The following is a 23064-nucleotide window of genomic DNA, read 5'->3' as shown; positions in this document are numbered from 1 at the left end:
GGGCTGGGAGCCAGGGCATGCCCAAGACTGGCAGCTCCTGAGCAAAGGCCAGACAAGGGAAGCCTGGCCTTCAGAGAGGCTGTTCCTGGGAGGACACCGTCGGAGGCTGATCCTTCCTTGAGCTTCCCCACCTCAGGGAGAAGCAGGAAGCCGGTGAGGTCAGTGGGTGGGCCCACAATGGCAGTGGAGGGGAGAGGAGGGAGGGACAAGGGCATAGAGAGGACAGTAAAGGGTAGGGCTCTGCAGGACCCTTGTCCACGCCCACCTGGGCCCAAATCTGATGGCAGTTGAATCGAATTTCCTCTGACACAGAATGAGCATTCACTGGGGTTGTTTGCTATCTTTTTCTTCCGTCAGACTGGAAGCTGCCCAAGGGTGGGGCCTGTGACTCCAGAGTCAGACCGTCAGGGCCTGAAATGGGGGGAAAAGAAGGCTGCCAAGCAGGAGGGTGCTGAGGGCTGGGGACCCCCACCCGTGAGTCTTCACTCCTGCTCAGCGCCTGCCGCCTGGGGCCCTCAGAGATGAGCCAATCTGTGGAGCTGAGGATGGGGATGGAGGAAAACGGGGAGTGGAAGGGAAAAAGAGGCAGGTTGTGTTCAAGGGGCCAGACCCTTCACCCCTTCCCAATATACTCATGTACGGCCTCACTTCCACCCTCCCAGGCTTTGCTCAGCCTCTGGAATGAGAAGAAGGCCTGCCAGCTCCCATCACACGCCTGTCACACACCCACAGACAGACAAACGCACTCACACACAAAGACGCAAGACACAGCAACACACATATAACATACACAGCCTCATAGACACACGTAGGCACATAGACACAGTCACATAGACATCGCAAGAGACACAGACATACATACACATGTAGTCATAGACACACAAAGACACACACATACCCACAGACACACCAACAGATAGAGACACACACTTGGAGCAGCCAGTGGAGGCTGCTGACTGGCTGCTGGCTTGCTGGCCAGGTACTGACGTCCAGAATTGTCTGGTGTAGCACACCCCCGACCTGGACCCCATTGCAGGGGCCCTCTAGGGCAGAGGCCCTGACAATAAAGGCAACAAGCCTAGTGGAGGTGACACTTTAACTGGGAGCCTTTTAGATAGGCAGAGAGCGGGGAGGAAAGTATTCTGGGGAGGGAAAAGGGTCCTGCAAAGATTTGAGGTGGAGGGGCAACTGTGAAGCTCAGAGAACTGCAGGGGCCTTGTCTGCCCAGGGGGTGGGAGACCAGACAGGAGGCCAGCCCCCTAGCCTACAGAGACTTCACTGAGAAGCAGTCCTTGGCCCCCACTCCACCCATGCTCAGCCTGAGCCTCTGTAGGGGCACACTGGGCAGAGGGGAAGGGGCTGGGCCCGGGCCTTGCCAGAACTGGAGCGGGGCTGGGGCCCTGGTAAGTCAGCTGCCTTAGAGGGGCCTAGTAGAACAGAATCTCTACCTGTTTGGAGCCCACATCCCAGCATTCCCGACAGGGCCTGGGTTAGGACAGGAAGAAGGCTGTGACTCCCCACAGGAAGGGGCTGGGTGCTCCTTGCCAAGGCAGGATGAGTTCCGAGTGGTCCCCTCGCCAGGAGTGAGGCCCCAACCGGTGAGAACTCTTGCCTCATTGCCCCAAACTTCAACAAGGACAGAGCTGGGCCACAGCCTGGGACCCAAAAGCCAGCCCTCACCCTCAATTTGGCCTCTTGTCTGACTACTGGAGACCAGGCAAAGGAAACTTCAGGGGAGCGGTCTGGGGCAGGGGCTGGACGGGTCTGGGGCAGAGACTGGAGGGGTGTGGGGCAGGGACTGGAGGGCTGTGGGGCAGAGACTGGAGGGGTGTGGGGCAGGGACTGGAGGGCTGTGGGGCAGGGACTGTGAGGGGTGTAGGACAGGGGCCGAAGGGCTGTGGGGCAGAGACTGGAGGGGTGTGGGCAGGGCCTGGAGAGCTGTGGGGCAGAAACTGTGAGGGGTGTAGAACAGGGGCCGGAGGGCTGTGGGGCAGAGGCTGGAGGGCTGTGGGGCAGGGACTGTGAGGGGTGTAGGACAGGGGCCCGAGGGCTGTGGGGCAGAGACTGTGAGGGGTGTAGAACAGGGGCCGGAGGGCTGTGGGGCAGAGGCTGGAGGGCTGTGGGGCAGGGGCTGGAGGGCTGTGGGGCAGGGACTGTGAGGGGTGTAGAACAGGGGCCGGAGGGCTGTGGGGCAGAGGCTGGAGGGCTGTGGGGCAGGGGCTGGAGGGCTGTGGGGCAGGGACTGTGAGGGTCTAGGGCAGAATTCTCCCTCCCCAGCAGCTGGGCCTGTTGGGGCGGGCAGGGGAGCCCTCCACAGCTGGGCGGCGGGAGGCCAACGTGGGGTCTGGAATTCCTCTTCCCCTACTGCACCTCCCCTCTCTGCCTGCCCCCCTCTCCCCTCCCTTCCACCCTTCCCCCCCCCCCCCCCCCACGCTGCGGGCGGCGCGGGGGAGGCGCGGCGGCGGGGGCGCGGCGCGGGAGGGGCGCAGGGAGGGCGGGCGCAGGGCCAGGCTGGGCCCCTCGGTGGAGGCCCGCGCAGGCAGGCCCCGCCCCGGGCTCGCACATCTGGGCTGCGAGCGCGGGCCGCCCCGGGGCGCAGCCGGCCGGCCATCCGGCCGGGGGGAGGGAGCGGCGGGCAGCGGCGCTGGCCGGGCGCACGTCGAGGGCTGCGGCCGCCGCGGCAGGGCACGGCCACCACCGCGGCCGGGATCGAGGCAGCTGGACAGAGGTCCGGCTGTCAGGAGGGCGGAGGTGAGTGCTGGGCTTGGGTCGGGGCTGCTGGGTTCCCAGAGAGGAAGAAAGTGCCGGGGTTTGTCGTCCTGTCCCGGGCTGTGGGCTGCGACCCCACCACAAAGTTTCTGACCCTGGGGGGCCGGCTGGGGACAGATCTACAAGCCCCTGTCTTCAGCGGGGCTGCGGGTGCGACCGGGCAACTGGCCAGGGGACCTTGGGCTCCCATCCCGGCTTTGGGACCCCACACCCGCTCTGCGGATGGTCGGAGTCTGGGGTGGGGCTGGGGGCTGCTCCAGGGAGCTAATTTGTGGAGGACACTGTGCTTAGGCCTGAGGTAGAGACCCGGGGGTTGAGTGCGTGTTTGGGGGGCGCCTGGGAAGGGGGAGGTCCCAGGGCCTGTGGTTCGGGAAGTTGGAGAATGGCTGGGTGGCCTGGGTGCCAGTGTCTCGAGGCTGTGGGCTGGCTTCCTGACCAGGGACCTCTGTTTCCCTCTGTGAGGCCAGCTTGGAGGTCCAGATGGGGTGGGGTCTGGGCTCTCTCGGGGGCAGTAGGGGACCTGTGAGTCAAGCTTGTGTTGGGGAGAGAGACCAAGAGAGTGAGCTTGAGAATATGGACTCCCTGAGAGCAAAGGCAGGCCTGGACCCCAGAAAGTCAGGGAGGTCAGGGGGACTGGGGGGCAAAGGATGGGAGGGGCTGCAGGCCCTGGGCTATGTAGGACAGAGGTTGTTTGTGAACTAGCTGCTCCCATGATGAGGACCATGGGGATGGGTCAGGATGTATGCAAAGAAAAGTTGAGGACAGGGAGGGGCCGTGGGAGGCCATTTCTGTCACTCCCTGCCCCAGCACAGGAGGAGGCAGCCACCCCACTCCACAGCCTCCTACTGGTCCGTCTCCTGGAGGGCTCCTCTCCAGAGACAGGCTGGGGCAGCCTTTGGGGGTTTCCGATCTGTGTCTTGGGCCTTGGTTGGCCCAATCCATGGCTTGGAGGAGTTGCCTGCGGCCTCTCTTTGCCTGCTGACTGTCCTGTTCCATTAAAGGGCCCTTAAAGATGATGAGTGGAGAGCAGAGGATGGGAGAGGTAGGGTCCCAGTGACAGGAAGCCTGCAGGGGAGGGAGGGAGCTGTAAAGATCTGGGTGGGCTCTTTGTCCTGATGGGCACAGGCCAGGTCTGTGTGGAGCCCTGAAATCCAGCAACACGACACACCCCTAGTGCCTGGAGGGCATAAGTACCCAGCCTTAACTTCCCCACCCAGAAGGAGATCCTTGGAGAAATCTCACCATCAGGCAGAAAGTCCTAGGCTTTTGTACGTCTGGGGGGCACTCTGGGATGGGAGTCTCTGGTTTCAAGTCTCTATTCGACCACACCCTATCCTGGTCCCCAGTGACTAATAGTTCATGCTTATTGGGTAGAACTCAGGGCCAGGGGTCAGGGTGAAGCTGAAGATTGGAGGTCAGTATGAGGCCAGGGGTTAGGGGTCAGTCCATGGGCAGGGTTAAGAGTCTGTCTGTGGGTAGGGTAGGGGTTAGGCTGGGGCCAGAGTTTGGCGTGCGCTTTTAGCCAGGAAATGAAGTTGCTTTCTGTGTAAATCAAACTGCTCCACCCAATTATTCTCAAAACCATAAACATTACCACTCTGAAATTAGTGGGTCCCTGGGGTGGGGGTCTACCTCCCCCCATTTCCAGCTGTGGAGTCTGCGCAGATGTAGCTTTTGGGAGCTGAGGCTGTCCTGAGCCCCATGGTCAGCGTTCCCCTTAAATGTTTCTGGGTGTGTGGGCATGTATGCATGTGGGGCATGTCCCGAAGACCCCCCGGGCGTGTGTGCCTGCTTGCAGGGCCGGCAACGTCTTCTACCTCCACCTTTCAAGGCATCAGTAGGATCCTTCTTTAACGCAATTGATCCCCCTCCCTCCCTACGGAACTTAGAATGACTAGAATAAAAGTCTCAATGAGACCAAAAACTTCTAAGAAGAGAAAATTCACAATCCACATCCTGAAGAGAAAGTACACTGCTCACATCTGGCCAGCTCCCCACCTTTATCAACCACTTCCTTACCTGGACTTGTAGGTCCTTACAAGCACCCTGTGTGACCCATTTTACAGGATAGGCACTGAGGCACAGTTAGAAGACATGATACATTCCGGCCAGGTACCATTCTAGACCCTTGCCAGTCCCGAGGCCCCAGTCTAGGGGCACCCAATGTATCACACACTCAGAGGTGGCAGATAACTGGCCTGGCTTCAGAGAGCTGGGGAGATGATAGGCACACGGTATAGACCTGGAATCCAGCTTAGATTGATGCCTCCTGAGTCTTTTTTTCCTGGTGGTTCTAACATGTTTCTCCTCCAGATACAAAAGGTTTAGTCCAGAAAACCCATTCATTCATTCAACCATGTGTTTCCCCAGCATTTAGCCAGAGTCTGACACAAAGAAATGCTCAATAAGTTTTTGCTGAAGAATGGAAACAATATACAAACCAGGCTGCCAGCTTCTCCCTTGTGACCTTGATCCAGTGGTGTACTGGTCCATGTTTTACCATCAACTCTCCAAGAGGAAGAAAAACCTGATTTGTAGTGTTTGCCAATTTCTGTGGTGTAAATGCTCCCACTATGGCTGATTTCAAGCTACCAATGTGATGTCAGTGAATGCAGAATTGGGAAGAGATGCACAGAATCAGCTCTTGTGAGCCGGTGGGTACCGCCTCTAGCATGCCACTCCGTCACCTTAGCTGGGCTCCTGTCCCTAGCTCTCAAGGCCCATACCCACCCCCCGTTTTGCTTTCCCTTTTCTCAGCATCACCCAGCTGCTCTATGAGTGCCCACGACCAGTCCCTATCTTTCCCCTGATTCTGATTCCTGGACATCCAACTGTGAGCCTCCAGTGACAGCAGGACTGGGTGTGTCTGGAAATCTCCATGTTGCTGGCCATGCAGGAGTGTCCTGGACATGTCTGGGTGTCCATGACGAGGCTGGGTTGTGGGAACTGTGCACGAGCAAGGGTGCGTGCCTATGTGTGTGTATGGGTGTTATGGTGCCCAGCTCTGTGTCTGCCTGGGTTTTGTTAGCAAAACTTCCTGATCAGGCCACTGGCTACAGAGAGGGTGTGGGCTCTGGACAGCCCCCACCCTTGTTTAGGGAGGCAGCCAGGCCCACAGTGAGGACAATAGCATTGGCGATCTGAAGACTGGCCCAGGGACACACTGAGCAGCACTTCTCAAACTTTACTGTGCACCAAACTATCTGGGATCTTGCTAAAATGCAAGTTCTGACTCAGCAGGTCCGGTGCAGGGCCCGAGGTTCTGCATTTCTAACAAGCTCCTGGGAACCCAGTGCTGCTCCTCTGAGACCACACTGAACATCAAAGCTGTCCATGACCGGGAGGACGCTGCCTCTACCCTGGCCCCCAGAACTTCACAGACACAAGCTCAAGTTCCTCCCATCTCAGAAAAGAAAAGAAAAACCCTTCCTCTCCTCCCTCAAGCTTTACGTTCTCCCAGCTACTGCCTCACATCAGCTCCTGGTCTCAGCCAAGCTTCTCAGAACGGCTAGGTCCGTTCTCTCACCTTCTGCTCGCTCCTCGCCTGGGCTTGCCTGACTGCTACCCCATCTCCGCCATTCCACCAAAATGCCTGCCATTAAAACAAGATGTTTCCAGTCATCTAACAACCTCTCACAGGCATCTAGCTTCACGCCCGTCTCTTATGGGTCTTCGTGAAACCATGGCAGGCATCTGGGTCTCCTTGGCCAGCCCACCTTCCTCCAGTCAGCCTTCAGGCACAGCTTCTCTTCTCTCTGCCAAGCCTCCCATGACAATGAGTCTGAAACGCACATCTCCACCTCAGCTTTCTCCCTGCCCTCGAGATCACACGGCATCTGGCTCCTTGGTATGTTCTCTTAGCAGTTTCAAAACTGCACCAAGAACCCCGCCACTTTCCCCCTGCCAGCCTGCCCTTCTGCAGTCATCTCCATCTCACCCTCCATCTCCTAGCTTGACCACACCGTGGCCCCCTTGACACCTTCTTCCTAACCTCCCGCGTCCAATCCAGCCATCCTCCATCAGCCCTGTTGGTTTTAACCTCTGACTGTCTCTTAAATGTCTCCACTCCTGTTTCAAGGCATATAGCCACCACCAGCTGTCACCTGGAGCCCTAATTGGGCTCCTGCTTCCATGTTGCCCCACTGCAATCCACGCTCCCATGCAGACAGAGAGACACTTCAAAACGCAAATTTAGTCCTGCCTGCACCCCTACTCTGGCTCCTCAAACTTTTCAGGATTTGCTGTTACCTTTCATATAAAACCAACTCTAAAATAGGGTCCACGAGGGCCTTCCTGCAGCATCAGGCCAGCCCAGCCCCTCTCTCCAGCCTTACTATGCTCCCCATTTGGCCCTGCTTGTATCCAGCTGTGACTTTCACAGCATCCTTTGTAATCTCAAATTGACTTGTGTGATCATCTGATTGTGAATGGTGTCCCCACCAGGCTGTGGGCTCCTGGGGCAGGAACCATGTCTCTCTGGGTCACTGATGTCTCCCACCACCTGGCACAGAGTGGGCACCCAAAAACATGTAGGAGCATCCTGATTTCCACAAAGTGTTTTTTTTTTTTTTTGTGAGGAAGATTGGCCCTAAGCGAACATCTGTTGCCATTCTTCCTCTTTCTGCTTGAGGAAAATTGTCCCTGAGCTAACATCTTTGCCAATCTGCCTCTATTTTTTGTATGTGGGATGCTGCCACAGCATGGCTTGATGAGCGGTGTGTAGGTCCTCACCTGAGATCCGATCATGAACCCTGGGCCGCCAAAGCAGAGCATGCAAACTTAACCACTGTGCCACCCAGCTGGCCCCTGCAATTGTTAAAAAGACATTTTTGAGACAAGCTGGGACTGTGGGACTGAGCATTAGATGAGATTAAGGAATTACTGTTAATTTTGCTGGACATGATAATGGTGTTGTGGTGATGTTTTTTAAAAAGTCTTTATCTGTTGGAGAGACATATGTGTAGGTGAAACAACATGATGTCTTGGATTTGCTTCAAAGGACCTTGGCCAAAAGTCAATAAATAAGATAAATAAGCATTCAGTGAGGGAACAAAGGAACAAATAGATGCCACTCTGCTTGTCCCTTCCGTTCACAGCCACTGGGCCTGCAGAGATGCTGACTGTCCCGGAGGTGGGCCTGCAGGGGCTGTACATTGGTAAGAACCCCCAACCGCCCCCCCAACCCACCACCCCACTCACCCCGGCGCTGAGACCCACCCCCAGTCTGTCCATGGGGACCTCTCCCAATCGAGGCTCCTGAGCGCCATTCTGTGTGTGTGTGTGTTGTCTGCCTGTAGGCAGATCTCTGTGCACAGGACCTTGTGTGAGAGTGTGTATGTCTGCAGGTGGGTGTGTACACAGAATTCTGTGCGTGCGTGAGTGTCCGCCTGGGGCCTGGTCTGGGAGCAGGCTCTGGGTTCTCTGCAGGGGTGGGAGGCCAGGAGGCAGGAGGGACACTCCTCAGGAAGTCCACTCACAAAGATCTGGCAGGCTGGGCCTTCCTTCCTGCCTCCCTTCCCAGGCTCGAGCCACAGCAACTTGGCCTCTCAAGCTGGAGCTGGTGGCAGAGCCCAGTCCTGTGCTGGCCGCCTGAGATAAAGGAGCCCTGAGAGTATGAGCACCACCTCCCAGCCCCTCCAGCAGCTCAAGACGGACTCCAGCCTTTCCAGGCACTTCCTAGAGTCCCCCTCGTGCCTGGCCCCTCACATATGTTCCCAGGGGACCCCAAGGCCAGGGAGGGCTGGGACTGTCAGGGCCACATGCTTGCAGCTGAGGGAACACAGGACCCAGCCCTGGCTCAGCCGGAAACCAGACAGACCTGTTTGATTTGTCCGTGGGTCTTCACGCCAGACCCCATCAGCCTCCCTGGCCAGCCTCCCTGTCCCCACACGTGAATCTCAGGGCAGCCCCAGTATCCTTCACAGGGGTCTTAGCAAAGCCCAGGTGGTGGTGACAAGCCACCAGCCCACACCTAGGGGATGTCCAGCCAGGTAGGCCCTCTTGCCCCCTGAGCTGCCTAAGCCTCCAAGCCAGGCTTTGGGCTGACCTCTGGGGGCTGCACCGCTTCCTCCTGCCAAAGGTCCAGTCAGTCCTGGGCCTGCGAGAGGGTCTCTGTGGGGTCTCCTGCACCCAAACGCTGACTCCAGGTATATGTGTGTTGTAGAGGGCCAGGGGATGGTGGGGGGGGGGGGGGGCCTTAGAATGTGACTTTCTAGTGTTGTGGACACCCTTCAGCTCAGGGCTGGGCTGGGGGAGGTGCTGACCCCCTTGATCCTCACCAGGCAGCCAGCTGGGCCTGTCTGTGGCTCTTGGGGAGGGAAAGGGGCGCGATTCCCTCAGGTCCTGATTATAACCACGTGGCTGAGCTTTAGTTGGGAGTGGGGAGCGGCCCCATTCCCACTCAGGTATATAGTCCCCCCACCTTTTCTGGTTTCTCCACCCTTAGGCCCACCCCGGGAGCTCACCTGCCCTCCTGTCTCTAGACTCGGTCTCCCACAATGCTTCTCTATCTCTTCCCTCCCCTGCTGTGTCTGAGGGGTGCTGGGGAGACGATGAATCCCCAGGTGAAGCCTGGGTCACCCTCCAGAGATGGGTCGCCTCTAGCTGATAACGGGCCCTCAGCTGCCTCCCCGTTCTTCTCACTCGTGTCCTTCCTGCCCTCCCTCCCACTCCCCCTTCCCCAGCAGGGTGCTCCTTGCCTTGGCCCAGCAAGGACTGATGGAGCACCTCCCCGGCTGCCAACCCCCCACCTGACTGTGCTAGAGTGACTTGCCTTCTCTTTGCAGGCTCCAGCCCAGAGCAGTCCCCAGTGCCCAGTCCACCCGGCTCCCCAAGGACCCAGGAAAGCTGTGGCATTGCCCCCCTCACACCCTCGCAGTCTCCAGTAAGCCCGGAGCTGGTGGTGGTGGGTGGCCTGGGTGCTGTGCAGGGGGGTCGTGCTCCAGAGAGCAAAGGCTAGACTGTTCTGGGCTAGGGGTGCCACCATGCCTCCTGCCCCTGCACACTCCAGTCATGTTCTCCCGGAAGGGTAGCTTCGGGTGACCTTGGATGGTAGGGGTAACAGTTCTACTGAGTTGAGCCCCCTCCAGGATGACGTCCAGGGGCCATTGCAGCAAGCCTGCCTGGGGTAGGTGGACCTATGGGCATGTAGTTCTTCCCGGTCCTCAGAGCACTGGGCCTCCCAGAGTTGCTCTCCCTCCCTCTACCACAGCCCCACCTTAATACAAGTTATATCTGGGGAGGAGGAGACATGTTGCTAAAAAATAATTTGGATAGCACTAGCTTGAAGGATCCAGGACATAGCCTTCCCCAAGCTCCCTGGTTACCCCACCTAGAATGGCCTCCCTCTAGTGATCCAGCCTGGAGACCCCCTTGTTCTCAAGGAGCCCAGGCTTGGCCTGGGAGAAGATAGGGACCACTCTGGGCGCATGCGTGGGGGCTCTCTTCTCTGCCACAAAACCAGACAGCGTCTGGTTGTGTCACTGTAGCCACAGAGAGCAAGAGGGTCAAATATACATGGGTCCATGTGCTATGAAGCAACCCGGAGGAGCAAAATTGCTCCCAGCTGGGCCCAGGCTGGTGCCAGGCTGTGAAATGATGTGAGATGGGGGCGGGGCTAAGGCAGTGTAGGCAGAAGGCCACCAGAGAACCAGAAGCAGGAAAGCAGGAGCTTGAGCCAAAAAGTGCATGGGGCTACCTGAGACGCTGTGGGCTTTCTGAGCAGTTGGCAACTCCAGGGCTCAGCCTGGAGCCTAGGAGGGGAGGGGAGCCTAGGCAGGCAGGCAGGTGGGGGTGGGCCAGGGCTGGTCTGGACCACAGCCAGCAGAGGAGAGGAGCTCCCACACGCAGTCAGCCTGGCCCTGTGGGGTGCAACCTGACTCTAGGCTTTGTTTGCAGAAGCCCGAGGCCCGAACCCCCCAGCCGGCCCCCTTCTCTGTGGTGGTGGCCATCGACTTCGGCACCACATCCAGTGGCTATGCCTTCAGCTTTGCCAGTGACCCTGAGGCCATCCACATGATGAGGTGAGGGCGGCTGGGTTGGGAAGTTGGTGGGGGGAGTCCTCATACCCTGGGATAGGCCTGGTCCCAGCAGTACTGACACTGAGGAGACAAGGGGTCTCTTCAGAGCTCCTTCCACTCCTCATCTGGGGCTCCCCACTGGGGCAAAACATTGGAGGATAGGCCCCAGGTCTGGGCTCCGAGCCTCAACTGGAGCAGCTCCCTGCCCTCTACAGGAAATGCTGGGCTTCGCTTTGATTTTTTTTAATTATTTTGTTGAGGTCATACTGGTTTATAACTTTCTGTAATTTCAGGTGCACATTGTTATATATCAGTTCTGTATAGACTGCATCGTTATCACCCCCAATAGTCTAGTTTTTATCCGTCACCATATATACGTGCCCCTTTACCCTTTTGCCCAACAGCTCCCCCCTTCCCCTCTGGTAACCACTAAACTATTCTCCTTCTCATGTGTTTATTTATCTTCCACATATGAGTGAAATCATATGGTGTTTATCTTTCTCTGTCTGGCTTATTTTGCTTAACATAATACCCTCAAGGACCATCTATGGTGTTGCAAATGGGACAATTTTATCTTTTCTTATGGCTCAGTAGTGTTCCATTGTACATATATACCACATCTTTATCCATTCATCAGTCGCTCGGCACTTGGGTTGCTGCCACGTCTTGGCTGTTGTGAATAATGCTGCAATGAACATAGGGGTGTGTAAGTCTCTTTGAATTGTTGAATTCATGTTCTTTGGATAAATCCTCAGTAGTGGGATAGCTGGATAGATGGCATTTCTATTTTTAATTTTTTGAGAAATGTCTATATTGTTTTCCATAGTGGCTGCCCCAGTTTGCATTCCCACCAGCAGTGTATGAGGGTCCCCTTTTCTCCACATCCTCTCCAACATTTGTTATTTCTTGTCTTGCTAATTATAGCCATTCTGACAGGTGGGAGGTGATATCTCATTGTAGTTTTGATTTGCATTTCCCTAATAATTAATGATGTTGAACATCTTTTCATGTGCCAGTTGGCCGTCTGTATATCTTCTTTGGAAAAATGTCTATTCATATCCTCTTGTTGGGCTTTGTTTTTAATTTTAAATTTTTATTGAAATATAACAGTAAAATACACAAATCTTTTTCTGGACTTGTACACAAACACACATACATATATATGCACATATATTTTTTTTAAGATTTTTATTTTTCCTTTTTCTCGCCAAAGCCCCTCAGTACATAGTTATGTATTTTTAGTTGTGGGTCCTTCTAGTTGTGGCATGTGGGATGCTGCCTCAGCATGGCTTGATGAGCAGTGCCATGTCCACACCCAGGGTCCGAACTGGCAAAACCCTGGGCCGCCAAAGCAGAGCATGTGAACCTAACCACTCGGCCACGGGGCTGGCCTCCATGTGGTTTTTTTTGATGTGAAGAATTTATTGAAAGTTTCACAGTGCTCACAATTGCCTTTCTACATCTTATATATTTATTTATTTTTATTGAGGTGATAATAGTTTATAACATTGTGAAATTTCAGTTGTACATTATTTTTTGTCAGTCAACATATATATGTGCCTCTTCACCCCTTGTGCCCACCACCTGACCCCCTTCCCCTCTGGTAACCACTAAACTGTTCTCTTTGTCCATGTGTTAGTTTATCTTCCACATATGAATGAAATCGTATGGTGTTTGTCTTTCTCTGTCTGGCTTATTTCACTTAACATAATACCCTCAAGGTCCATCCATGTTGTTGCGAATGGGACGATTTTGTCTTTTTTATGGGTGAGTAGTATTCCACTGTGTAATATATATACCACATCTTTATCCATTCAGCAGTCGCTGGGCACTTGGGTTGCTTCCATGTCTTGGCTATTGTGAATGATGCTGCAATGAACACAGGGGTGCATAAGTCTCTTTGAATTGTTGATTTCAAGTTCTTTGGAAAAATACCCAGTAGTGGGATAGCTGGGTCATATGGTATTTCTATTTTTAACATACATTCGTTTTTTAAATAAAAATGAGAAATCATACAACTTGCCTTGTTTTAAACTTTCAACACTATTTTGTAGACGTTTCATATCAATACATTGCCACCACTTTCTTATTTATTTATTTATTTATTTTGAGGAAGATTAGCCTTGAGCTAACTACTGCCAATCCTCCTCTTTTTGCTGAGGAAGGCTGGCCCTGAGCTAACATCCATGCCCATCTTCCTCTACTTTGTACTTGGGACGCCTACCACAGCATGGCTTTTTGCCAAGCGGTGCCATGTCCGCACCCGGGATCCAAAACGGCGAACCCCAGGCCACTGAGAAGCGGAATGTGCGAACTTAACTGCTGCACCACCGGGCCGGCCCCTGCCACCTCTTTCTTTTAACAGTTACATAGTATTCCATAGTATGGATGTGTCATAATTTATTCATAATTGATTCATTCTTCTATTGATTCATTCTTCTATTGTTTTCAGGAGATTTTTTCCTCTTATTTTTCACTATTTCAGAGAGTGCTGCAATGAATATCTTTCCTTGGAAACTTGTGCTGGGATTGCTACAGGGTAGATTCCAAGGTCCAACATTTCAAATGAAAAACAAGGAAACGAAGGATCAGAGGGTTAACTCAGTTGACAAGTGATACAGTTGCTATGAAAGAGATGTTCAAAAATTCCACTCTGATGTTGTCGAGTTTTGTTTGAACAAAACATTTGTTTGACACTCCCCTCCAAGCCTTGAGACCCTGATCATCTGAATATATCTTAGAGGGGCTGCAGCCAGGAGGTGGAAGACCCTAAAGCTCCCAACCCAGACTGGGATGGGGGATCAGGGATGCTCCCCAGGGCCTGGGAGGCTGGATAGAAGGTTGGATGGAGAGACAGACAGAAGGGTCACTGCCCCAAAGATACAAGGGACTTGACCTGTGTGCATCTGGACTGTCCTTCCACTTCCTCTGCTCCCTCCACATCCACATGAAACCACAAAGGCTCTGGGCACTTATAGCCGTCTAGGAGCTTCAGGGATCCCAGCTGGCATACTCCTCAGCATACACAGCTGAGGCCATGCTGGGCCCCATGCTGGGGCCAAGGACACATGAAGGGATACTGTCTGTCCTGTGGAAGTGACGGGCACACTAAGTAACTGAGGGACATCCTGGTCTCCTCCCAAGCCCTTCTCACCCCCACCAGCCACCAAGCCCCATCATTTCTGTCTCCCTAATATCTCTGGAATACCTATCCACTGCTCTCCACAACCACCACCCCTAAGTTCAGCCCCAATCTCTCTCACCTGGACAGCTGCAATATCCTTCTCCCTGAGGTTCCTTCTCCATCCTCCCTCCCCTCTAGTCTGTTGCTACATGGGGACCAGTGACCTTTCTAAATGCAAATGTGGTCATGCCGCCTCACTCCCCTACTTCAAACCCAGCAAGATAGAATTCCGATATGGCAGCTGATGCTCTTCTTTGACTGACTTTAACATTCCTGTATTTTCTCCTACTGTATATTGAGCCAGCTATGGTTAGTTCTCCCTGCTCCTTCATGCCTCTTAGCATTTACACCTGCCCTTCCTCCTGCTTGGATTCTCAGTTCCTTCCCTAAACAGCTGCAGGGATGAGCTGAGCCTAGAGGGGTCAGGGCATCAGAGAAAGCAGAGGAAAGGGAGGGAGGATTGGCCAGGCCAGTGAACTGGGCAGGGAGTTCTGGGTAGAGGGCTACATGGTGCCTGTGGATAGGGAGGTTTGGAATCTCATTCAGGTTTTGGGGGCCTGCTGGAGGTGCAGTCAACTGGGGTGTAGCTGCTGAGGTGCATCAGACAGGAATGATCACAAATGCCTTGAAGGAGCTTGGCTGTGGAAGATGCCCTAGAGGAGGGCAAACTGGGAGAAGGACTCTGCTAGGGTCCTGGAGAGACGCATCAGGAGACCAGACCCAGGCATGTGGACGACAGCTTGCTGCTGCTTGTTAAGGGTACGGGGAGGAGAGTCAAATGGTGTACCTCATGGGAGGGAGCAGAAGCTGAGAATGTCAGATGGGACTCGTGGCCCCATGGATAGAAAGAAGATCCCACTTATGGAGATTTAAGTGGATGCCAAGCACCATCTTCGCAAGAACCCAAAGAGGTAGGTACTATTATCATTCCCATTTTACAGACAGGGAGACTGAGGCTTTAGGAGGCTAAGTGGCCTGCCCAAGGTCACACTGCTGGTCCCAGAGCCAGCACCCAAACCCACGAAGGGAGGGTTGCTGCTGACCACACTGACAGCCTGTGCCTCTGCAGGAAATGGGAAGGCGGAGACCCAGGCGTGGCTCATCAGAAGACCCCCACCTGCCTCCTGCTGACCCCAGAGGGCGCCTTTCACAGCTTTGGCTACACTGCCCGTGATTACTACCACGATCTGGACCCTGAGGAAGCGCGTGACTGGCTCTACTTCGAGAAGTTCAAGATGAAGATCCACAGCGCCACTGTGAGCCACATTCTGGCTCCGGACCCGGCTTCAGCCAGGGCTGTGGGGCCAGAAGGGAAAGGGTCGGGACTAATGGAGGGTAGGCAAAGCTCCAGGTGAGGCGGGGCTCAGGGGGCGGAGCTCGGATGTAAGAAGGAATGAAGGCAGGGCCAAGGGGTGAGGTTAGGGTTAGAGGAGGTGTGGGGCTAAAGAGAGGGGCTGGGACCATCTAAAGTGAGATTAGCGCGAGAGAGGGACGATGCCAAGAAGAGAAACACCAGAAAATGGGTGATTTTAAGAGAGAGGTCATCAGGTAATGGGGGCAGAGCTATGGCCTCCTGCAGTCACCCTGTGTCCCCTCCAGGATCTCACCTTGAAGACCCAGCTAGAGGCAGTAAATGGAAAGAAAATGCCTGCCCTGGAGGTGTTCGCCCATGCCCTGCGTTTCTTCAAGGAGCACGCCCTTCAGGTGCGCTGCGGCCCCATCCCCTGTCTGTCCAATGGGGAGCCACTGTCGGAGGTCATCTTCTCCAGTCTCCTGCCTTCCTATCTAGTAGAGCCTGCCTTGGCCGTAGTTTTGGGAGCCGGGGAGTGTTAGGGATTCTTCCAACTCAGCTGGGAAATCCTTCCTGAGGCTCGATTAATTCCTCCAGCTCCCATAGAGGGCTGAAGACACCCCCACTCCCCACCCCAAGCCAGCCGTTCCCCTCACTTCTTCCTCCTGCTCCAGGAGCTGAGAGAGCAGTGTCCATTGCTTCCAGAGAAGGACACTGTACGCTGGGTATTGACGGTGCCTGCCATCTGGAAACAGCCAGCCAAGCAGTTCATGCGAGAGGCTGCCTACCTGGTGAGGATGTGCAGACAGAGCCGTGGATGTGGCTCAGGAGGGCCCTGGGGGTGGCCCCATACCCTCCTCCACCCCACCACCCTTGGGGTCACAGAGTCATTGTGTAAAGACCTCGGCCTTCCCCTGCTGGGCATTTTGGAAGGTTCTTGCCACTAGGAGAGGGAGTGAGCCTGCAGGAACAGAGAGCAGAGGGACAAGTGGCACGACCCAGGCCAGCTTCGTCACTGTCTTAAGTCAGGTTTCCTAGGAGCAGAGCCCAAGATGGGGAATCTTGTGCATATGGCCTATTGAAGAAGGACTCTCAAGAGAAAGGGGAGTGAGGAAAGCAGGGGAGGAGAAATAGCTGAGCAGGATGTGTTCTCAACTGGAGAAGCCTCAGCCTGATTCCATGGAACGCTCTGGAGGGAGAACTGTACCCCGGAGTTGGCCAGGTGAGGCAAGGGGGCCGGCTTTTTGTACATCCATATCAGCCTGTCACTGGTTGCTGGGGCACTCAGGGGAACCTCTCCAGGTGAGGTGGTTCCCATTCAGCTGAGGGCAGTTCTCCAGAGAAGGGGGCAGTTGTGGGCCAGGAGCTACCAACACTCACAGCAGCTGGACAGGACACCAAGCACATCCACATCAGCCAGCAGCAGTATTTTCAGGAACCTCCACCCCCAGCACAGCCCCCACCATTGTAAGTGCCTAAACAGTGGAAACAGGACTATGGAACTAAGAAGAGAGGTGATTCTGGCCAATGTTTGCTGGGCTTCCTACCATAAGAGATGTCCAAAGGTCTGGAGAAAGGGGAGGTGTAGCCCCTGGGCCCTTGGGGGGCATCCTAGGACCTCCAAAGGGGATCTCAGGCCTGCCTGTGGACCCCATCGGAGGATACCAGGGCCCCCAACCCTCCCACACACACACCTGGGGGCCAGGCATCCCCCAGGTGCCAGGTCTGCAGGTGCCTACGCTTGTCACTGGAAGGAACTAACCTGAGCCTACTGGGCATCCCCCTTGCCAGGATAAAAGCAAGACTGTGCCCAGCCAGAGCAAACACCCCCACCCTAGTGCCCCCTGCTGGTTTACCCAGGCTGCTTCCTCCCATACTGTTTCCTGGCTGCCAGCTCAGGAAGGGCTGGCCCTGGGCAGGAAGTCTCGATACCCACCCATCCCCATCCCCCACCTGATTAGAATCTGGGGAAGCCCACAAAACCATAAACTACTCCCTACAGGGATCCCCTGTCCTGATGCAGGAAGTGACAGATCCCAAGTGTTTTTCTCTCCTCAATTGGCCTGTCTTGGTGCCTGGAATTTTACTGTTAAGAGTTTCTTTCCTCCTATATCAGATTCCCGGGGAACAAAGTTCTCCCAGGAGTGGGAGGCCTGTGGCCACTGTCTGACACCAGCCTGGAGGAGGAAGAGGTTCAGTGAGCCAAAGGGCCCCCTCCCATCTCCTCTGATTGGTGGTTTGGCCATTACACCCCTACACACACACACTGTGCTAAAGTCTCCGCTAACACCCTCAGTCAGCGCTCAGCTGGGCAGCCCTTCTGTGAAGGAGACTTTGCTGCAGCCTGGACCACCTTGGGCATCTCGGAGGGGCAGATCCCAGGCTCTCTAGGTTTTCACTCTGTCTAGGGTCTCTTCCTGCTGGGTGACCTCATGGCATCCCTGACCATGGCCATGCCCCTCCCCAGCCTGGTCACAGGAGGTTGTGAGGCAGCTCCAAATTTGTGCAGCATGGAGGGGCCTGAGAGGGTTGGCATGGGTGGATGGGTGGAGTGTGAATGAGGAGGCCAGAGCCCGACGGGGCCCTGTTGCCTGCCCCGGGGTACCATCTTAGGAGTGATGCTTGGCCCATGGTTCTCCCTGGCCCTACCCAACACCCATCCTCAGGCCGGCCTGGTGTCAAGAGAGGACGCAGAGCAACTACTCATTGCCCTGGAGCCTGAGGCCGCCTCTGTCTACTGCCGCAAGCTGCGTCTGCACCAGCTTGTGGACCTGAGCAGCCGGGCCCCAGGCAGTGGGCGCCTGGGTGGGCGCCGCTCCATCGATTCCAGCTTCCGGCAAGGTGAGCCGCCCCCAGGGGGACTGCCCAGTGGTGGGCTTGGAGGCAGCTGCCCTTGTAGGGTCAGAGGGTCCCTGAGGCCAGAAGCTCAGCCATGTCCAGCATGAAGGGGAGGCCCCCTCACCCAGGAGGAGCCCAATCTGAGGAGGGAGAAGCATCCCTGGTGGAGTTCAGTCTGAGGGAGGAGGCACAGCCCTCACCCTGGGGAGCCCAGTCTGAGGGTGGAGATCTCACCTTGCCCTAGGGAAACACTGTCTGAGGTGGGTAGGGCTCAGCCCAGCCCTGAGTCTGAGGTGGGGGGAGAGCCTCCCCTGGGGGGACGTGCTCTGGTACTGACAAAGGAGGACTGGGAGGAAGTTGGTCCCCACTCTGAGCTGAGGGAGGGGTCTTCGGGAGCTTTCCCGTAAACAGACACTGAATCAGCTGCTGCTCCCCTCCTGGCACATCAGCTGTCCTCCCCGCCATCAGCCCCAAGCTCCTGCTGTCAGGACCATGCACTGAGACAGCTATGGTCAACCTTGGTCACCCTCCCAGATGCCATTTCCCATGACAGGGAGAGGACCCAAGTCCTGAACTCCCAAGACCTCCCCCGCTACACACACACACAGCTCCTCTGAACCCACCTAACCCTGATTTTGCCATGGCCTGAGCCCTCCTGCGTTAAGGGAAGGCCCTGGGGCCAGAAATACTCCCCTCAGCTGTTGGCTACAGCGCCTGCGATTAACCCGTCGGGTTCTCTAGACTCTTTGGGGTTCAGTACTGCTCTCTCCCAGTTAGGAGTGGAGCAGGAGTCTCCGGCGAGCGCTGGCGGGAGGATGGGGGTTGAATGTGGAAGCCGAGACCCCTCCTTCTAACCTCACTGTCCCGCTGTCCCTCAACTCCCAGCCCGCGAGCAGCTGCGAAGGTCCCGCCACAGCCGCACGTTCCTGGTGGAGTCAGGCGTCGGAGAGCTGTGGGCAGAGCTGCAAGCAGGTGGGGGGAAGGGGAGATGCCCTGCGGGGCACCATATACAAATGGCGGCAGGGAAAAGTTAACGAAGTCGGCTCCAACCCCTAGAAACTCCGCCCCTTCTTCCTCCATCGGCTGTACCTAACCCGGCAGTCCCTTCACAGTCCCCTGTACCCCCACCCCACTCACAGCCGTGCCCCTAACTCCCACTCCTCCCGGGGATTGTCTGCAGAAGGTCCCCCTGGAACCTTCTCCCACACGCACCTTGCGCCCCTACCCTCTGGCCTGAGGTTCAAGCACCTAAGCCCCTTAGGGCCCATCCCCATCCCCCCTTCCGCGAGCAGGGCTCGGGACCTGGGGCAGGGCTGCAAGCTGGGTAAGTCTGAAGGGCGCGCAGAGCTGAGGATGCAAGGCAGGCCACGAATGTGTCCTTACGGCCACCCCTGCAGGAGACCGCTACATGGTGGCAGACTGCGGGGGAGGCACCGTGGACCTGACTGTGCACCAGCTGGAGCAGCCACATGGCACCCTCAAGGAGCTCTACAAGGCGTCTGGTGAGTAGCCAGGCAGCGCCCTTGGTACCCAGCGCGCCCGGGCTCCGCCAACGCCCTCTGGCGGCAGTGTCGGCGCTGACTCCCCTTCACTCCCTGCCCCACTCCAGGCGGCCCCTACGGCGCAGTGGGCGTGGACCTGGCCTTCGAACAGCTGCTGGGCCGCATCTTCGGTGAGGACTTCATTGCCACCTTCAAAAGGCAACGGCCAGCAGCCTGGGTAGATCTGACCATCGCCTTCGAGGCCCGCAAACGCACGGCAGGCCCGCACCGTGCGGGGGCGCTCAACATCTCGCTGCCCTTCTCTTTCATCGACTTCTATCGCAAGCAGAGAGGTCACAACGTGGAGACGGCCCTGCGCAGGAGCAGGTGCGCCCGGGGACCGCGGGCTCAGGCAGTTTCCGGATGGGGAACGCCCCTACAAGGGAGGGTGTGGGCCCCAGGGGGCAGTGTGGTTCCACCTGAGCCGCCCGGCACACACATCGTGCCAGCCCCGGCGGCAGAGGGAGGGGCATGAGTACCCCAGCTGGAATCCGCAGCCGGAACTGGGCCGAGAGAATCTTGAGCCCCCAGGGTAAGGCCGATATCTGTCTCCTCCCCGCCCGGAGCCACAGGGAGGCTCCTCTGCTGGGACCTCATGCCTGGAACTGGAGCGGGCCCACAACTAAAGAACCCCTGAGAGAATGGGGTTGGGATAACACACAATGTGCATTCGGTGCCCAGGCACATCGGGCTGGAGCTGGGACAGAACCCCGGACCCTGACCCATGCGCCTGTGCCCCTTTCACCGCCTATAGCCTGAACGTCGTGAAGTGGTCCTCACAGGGAATGCTCAGGATGTCTTGCGAGGCCATGAACGAGCTCTTTCAGCCCACGGTCAGCGGGATCATTGAGCATATAGGTGAGAGCTTGAGCTTGCGTCCCCCATTCACCCCACATACATCCCCAGATGTGGGAATAATTCCCCCTATTAGTGCCTGGAAACCTCCACACAACCATACACTGGAATGAGACCCAGAATCATCTGGAACACCTGGAGTTAGTGCGGTGGAGACTAAGATGGACAATGTGTAGTCCCGCCAAATCAAAGAATCTCTCGTGCCTCAGTTTCCCCATTTATAAAATGAGGTGATAATGGGTTCCCAAAACTGTTAGGATAGGAATCTAAATGAGCTGAAATATCTAAAGAGAGTGCAATGCCTTGTACACAGTAGGCATTTAGTACGTGTAACTGCCTATCCTTATCTCATGCCGTCCACGTTGGGGGGGCGGGGGGAAGAGTGTTGGGAGGCGGAGCCCTCAATGAAAGCGCTCAGTGTTTTTCATCATCAGAACAAGGCTACCATTTTAGTGAAATGGCTAGTTTTTAGCTGCCAGGAGGGTACAGGTGGGCGGACGGAAGGTGCCAGTGGCCACGCAGTGGTGGCCTCAGCGGCTCGGGCTCTCTGCTCCCTCGCCTTGCTTCCTTCTCCTTACCCCCACCCCCACCCGGTCCTGCAGAGGCATTGCTGGGGCGGCCCGAGGTGCAGGACGTGAAGCTGCTGTTCCTGGTGGGCGGCTTCGCCGAGTCAGCGGTGCTGCAGCACGCGGTGCAGACGGCGCTGGGAGCCCGCGGTCTGCGCGTGGTGGTCCCGCACGACGTGGGCCTCACCATCCTCAAAGGCGCCGTGCTGTTCGGGCAGGCGCCGGGCGTGGTGCGGGTGCGCCGCTCGCCGCTCACCTACGGCGTGGGCGTGCTCAACCGCTTCGTGGCTGGCCGCCACCCGCCCGACAAGCTGCTGGTTCGCGACGGCCGCCGCTGGTGCACCGACGTCTTTGACCGCTTCGTGGCCGCGGAGCAGTCCGTGGCCCTGGGCGAGGAGGTGCGGCGCAGCTACTGCCCGGCGCGCCCGGGCCAGCGGCGCGTGCTCATCAATCTGTACTGCTGCGCCGCCGAGGACGCGCGCTTCATCACCGACCCGGGCGTGCGCAAGTGCGGCGCACTCAGCCTCGACCTCGAGCCCGCCGAGGGCGGCCCCGACGCCACCGGCGCGTCCCCTGGCCGCCGCGAGATCCGCGCCGCCATGCAGTTTGGCGACACCGAGATTAAGGTCACTGCCGTCGACGTCAGCACCAATCGCTCCGTGCGCGCCGCTATCGACTTTCTTTCCAATTGAGGACGCGCGGGCGCAGTGCCAACACCCCCCTGCAGGCCCCTCCTTCTTTCGCTCCGGGGCCTAGGGAGCCTGCTGGGGTAGGCGAACCTGCTGGTTCTGATGTCATCGCCCCTTTCCCCACCCTCCTGACCCGGGGATGAGGTCGCAGGAGTACAGGTGGGGACACATCAAGGGACTCTGGCTTTGGGATTGGGCCCTGGTCCGCTGACTGGAAGGCTGAAGGGCCCTGCCAAGGACTGAGGTCAAGAAGACTTAGAAGGGGGTTGTAAGACGGCACGTCCACAGGGAGCACTTGACCCAGAAGGCAGAATACACCAGAAGACAGCCCTGGGCTGAAGTGGGGAGGGTGGGGGGTGGGGGTGGGGGCAGAGGCAGCTAGGGGAGGCCAAGCAAGGCTGCGGTAGGAGGGGCAGCAGGAGGAAGAGGTTGTGCAGGGCCTGGGCCTGAAGGGCCGAGTGCACTGACTGATGGGCGCAGCCGGCACAGGGAGCCAGGCAGAGCAGCCCTGTGTCACAGAAAAATGACTGGAAGCTGACCCAAGAGGAGCAGGGGTAATAGGACCGGCCTGGGTGTGGTACTGACCACCCTAGTGTGACTTAATTGTAGAAAGGGCAGTAGCCGACTAATGAGGAGGGTATGGGGTGAAGGCACTTATGATAGGATGTGGGGACAGCATGCTGAGGGGCCTTTCCTTCAGGACAAATGACCCATTTGGGAAGGCCCCAAGGGCAGCCTGTGAATGACCCACTTGTACTCTATCCCAGCCACAGAAGGATTTGAGGGGCAGGGAAGACAGGGAGCACGGAGGGCTGGTCCCACTCTGCCGTCAACTGAGTGTGCCATTAGGACATTCCCTGCCCACCTATGGCAGGGTGATTTTCATTCCCCGAGTATGAAATGTCAGGCACCTCCCTCCAACCATGACATGCACCCCACCTGCCTGAGAACCTTAAGGTGACAATAAAGCATTTATGCCTAAGGTGAAGCCATGGCCTGCTGGTACCTCACAAGAGGGGTCCCCAGCAGTGGAGCAGCGGAGGGGGCCTGGATTCAAGAAAGAAATGAGGAGGCTTTCAGCTGTGCATGGGGCTTGGAACTGAGCAGAAGGGGATGCTGCTGTCTCCCTGTTGAGCATCCCAAACAGAACTCCCCAAGGCAACCACAAGACCTCTCTGGCCTGGGCAGAAGTCTCCTCCCCATCCAAACTGTCTTGGCAACTATTCCCAGGCCTCAAATGCCACCACCTGTGCATACTTCTTTTGGGGCTAAGTGCTATAATACCATGAAGTGCCCTTGCTTCCTAAAAGAAT

The 23064-nt window shown here is 56.7% G+C and overlaps 1 protein-coding gene across 5 annotated transcripts; it reads left to right on the top strand.

Moving 5' to 3' along the window:
* Positions 1 to 1521: 1521 nt before the first annotated feature.
* HSPA12B (heat shock protein family A (Hsp70) member 12B) lies at positions 1522 to 22739 on the top strand. Of its 5 annotated transcripts, none has more exons than XM_023626171.2 (14): positions 1541 to 1598; positions 5140 to 5423; positions 7866 to 7925; positions 9555 to 9652; positions 10666 to 10790; positions 15041 to 15227; positions 15571 to 15675; positions 15937 to 16053; positions 17929 to 18103; positions 18986 to 19072; positions 19498 to 19602; positions 19710 to 19968; positions 20396 to 20499; positions 21099 to 22739. In XM_023626171.2, the coding sequence occupies exons 3-14, from the start codon at positions 7883 to 7885 to the stop codon at positions 21752 to 21754; spliced, it is 2061 nt and encodes a 686-aa protein (XP_023481939.1). In that variant the 5' UTR covers positions 1541 to 1598; positions 5140 to 5423; positions 7866 to 7882; the 3' UTR covers positions 21755 to 22739. The 5 variants fall into 5 exon arrangements, with proteins under 5 accessions (XP_070103367.1, XP_023481939.1, XP_070103368.1 ...); XM_070247267.1 differs by having other exon boundaries at positions 1586 to 1717; XM_070247266.1 differs by lacking the exon at positions 5140 to 5423 and having other exon boundaries at positions 1522 to 1598.
* The last annotated feature ends 325 nt before the right edge of the window (positions 22740 to 23064 follow it).

This window comes from Equus caballus, chromosome 22, assembly GCF_041296265.1.
Source record: "Equus caballus isolate H_3958 breed thoroughbred chromosome 22, TB-T2T, whole genome shotgun sequence".
Taxonomy (NCBI): domain Eukaryota; kingdom Metazoa; phylum Chordata; class Mammalia; order Perissodactyla; family Equidae; genus Equus; species Equus caballus.
This window is presented reverse-complemented; position numbering and strand designations above follow the sequence as displayed.

Excerpts from the sequence above, each read along its gene's own strand:
- HSPA12B (XM_070247266.1), top strand. The coding sequence starts at position 7,883 with ATGCTGACTGTCCCGGAGGTGGGCCTGCAGGGGCTGTACATTG. Across the intron at positions 15,228-15,570 it reads TGAAGATCCACAGCGCCACT|GATCTCACCTTGAAGACCCA; the intron begins GTGAGCCACATT and ends TGTCCCCTCCAG. Across the intron at positions 15,676-15,936 it reads TCAAGGAGCACGCCCTTCAG|GAGCTGAGAGAGCAGTGTCC; the intron begins GTGCGCTGCGGC and ends CTCCTGCTCCAG.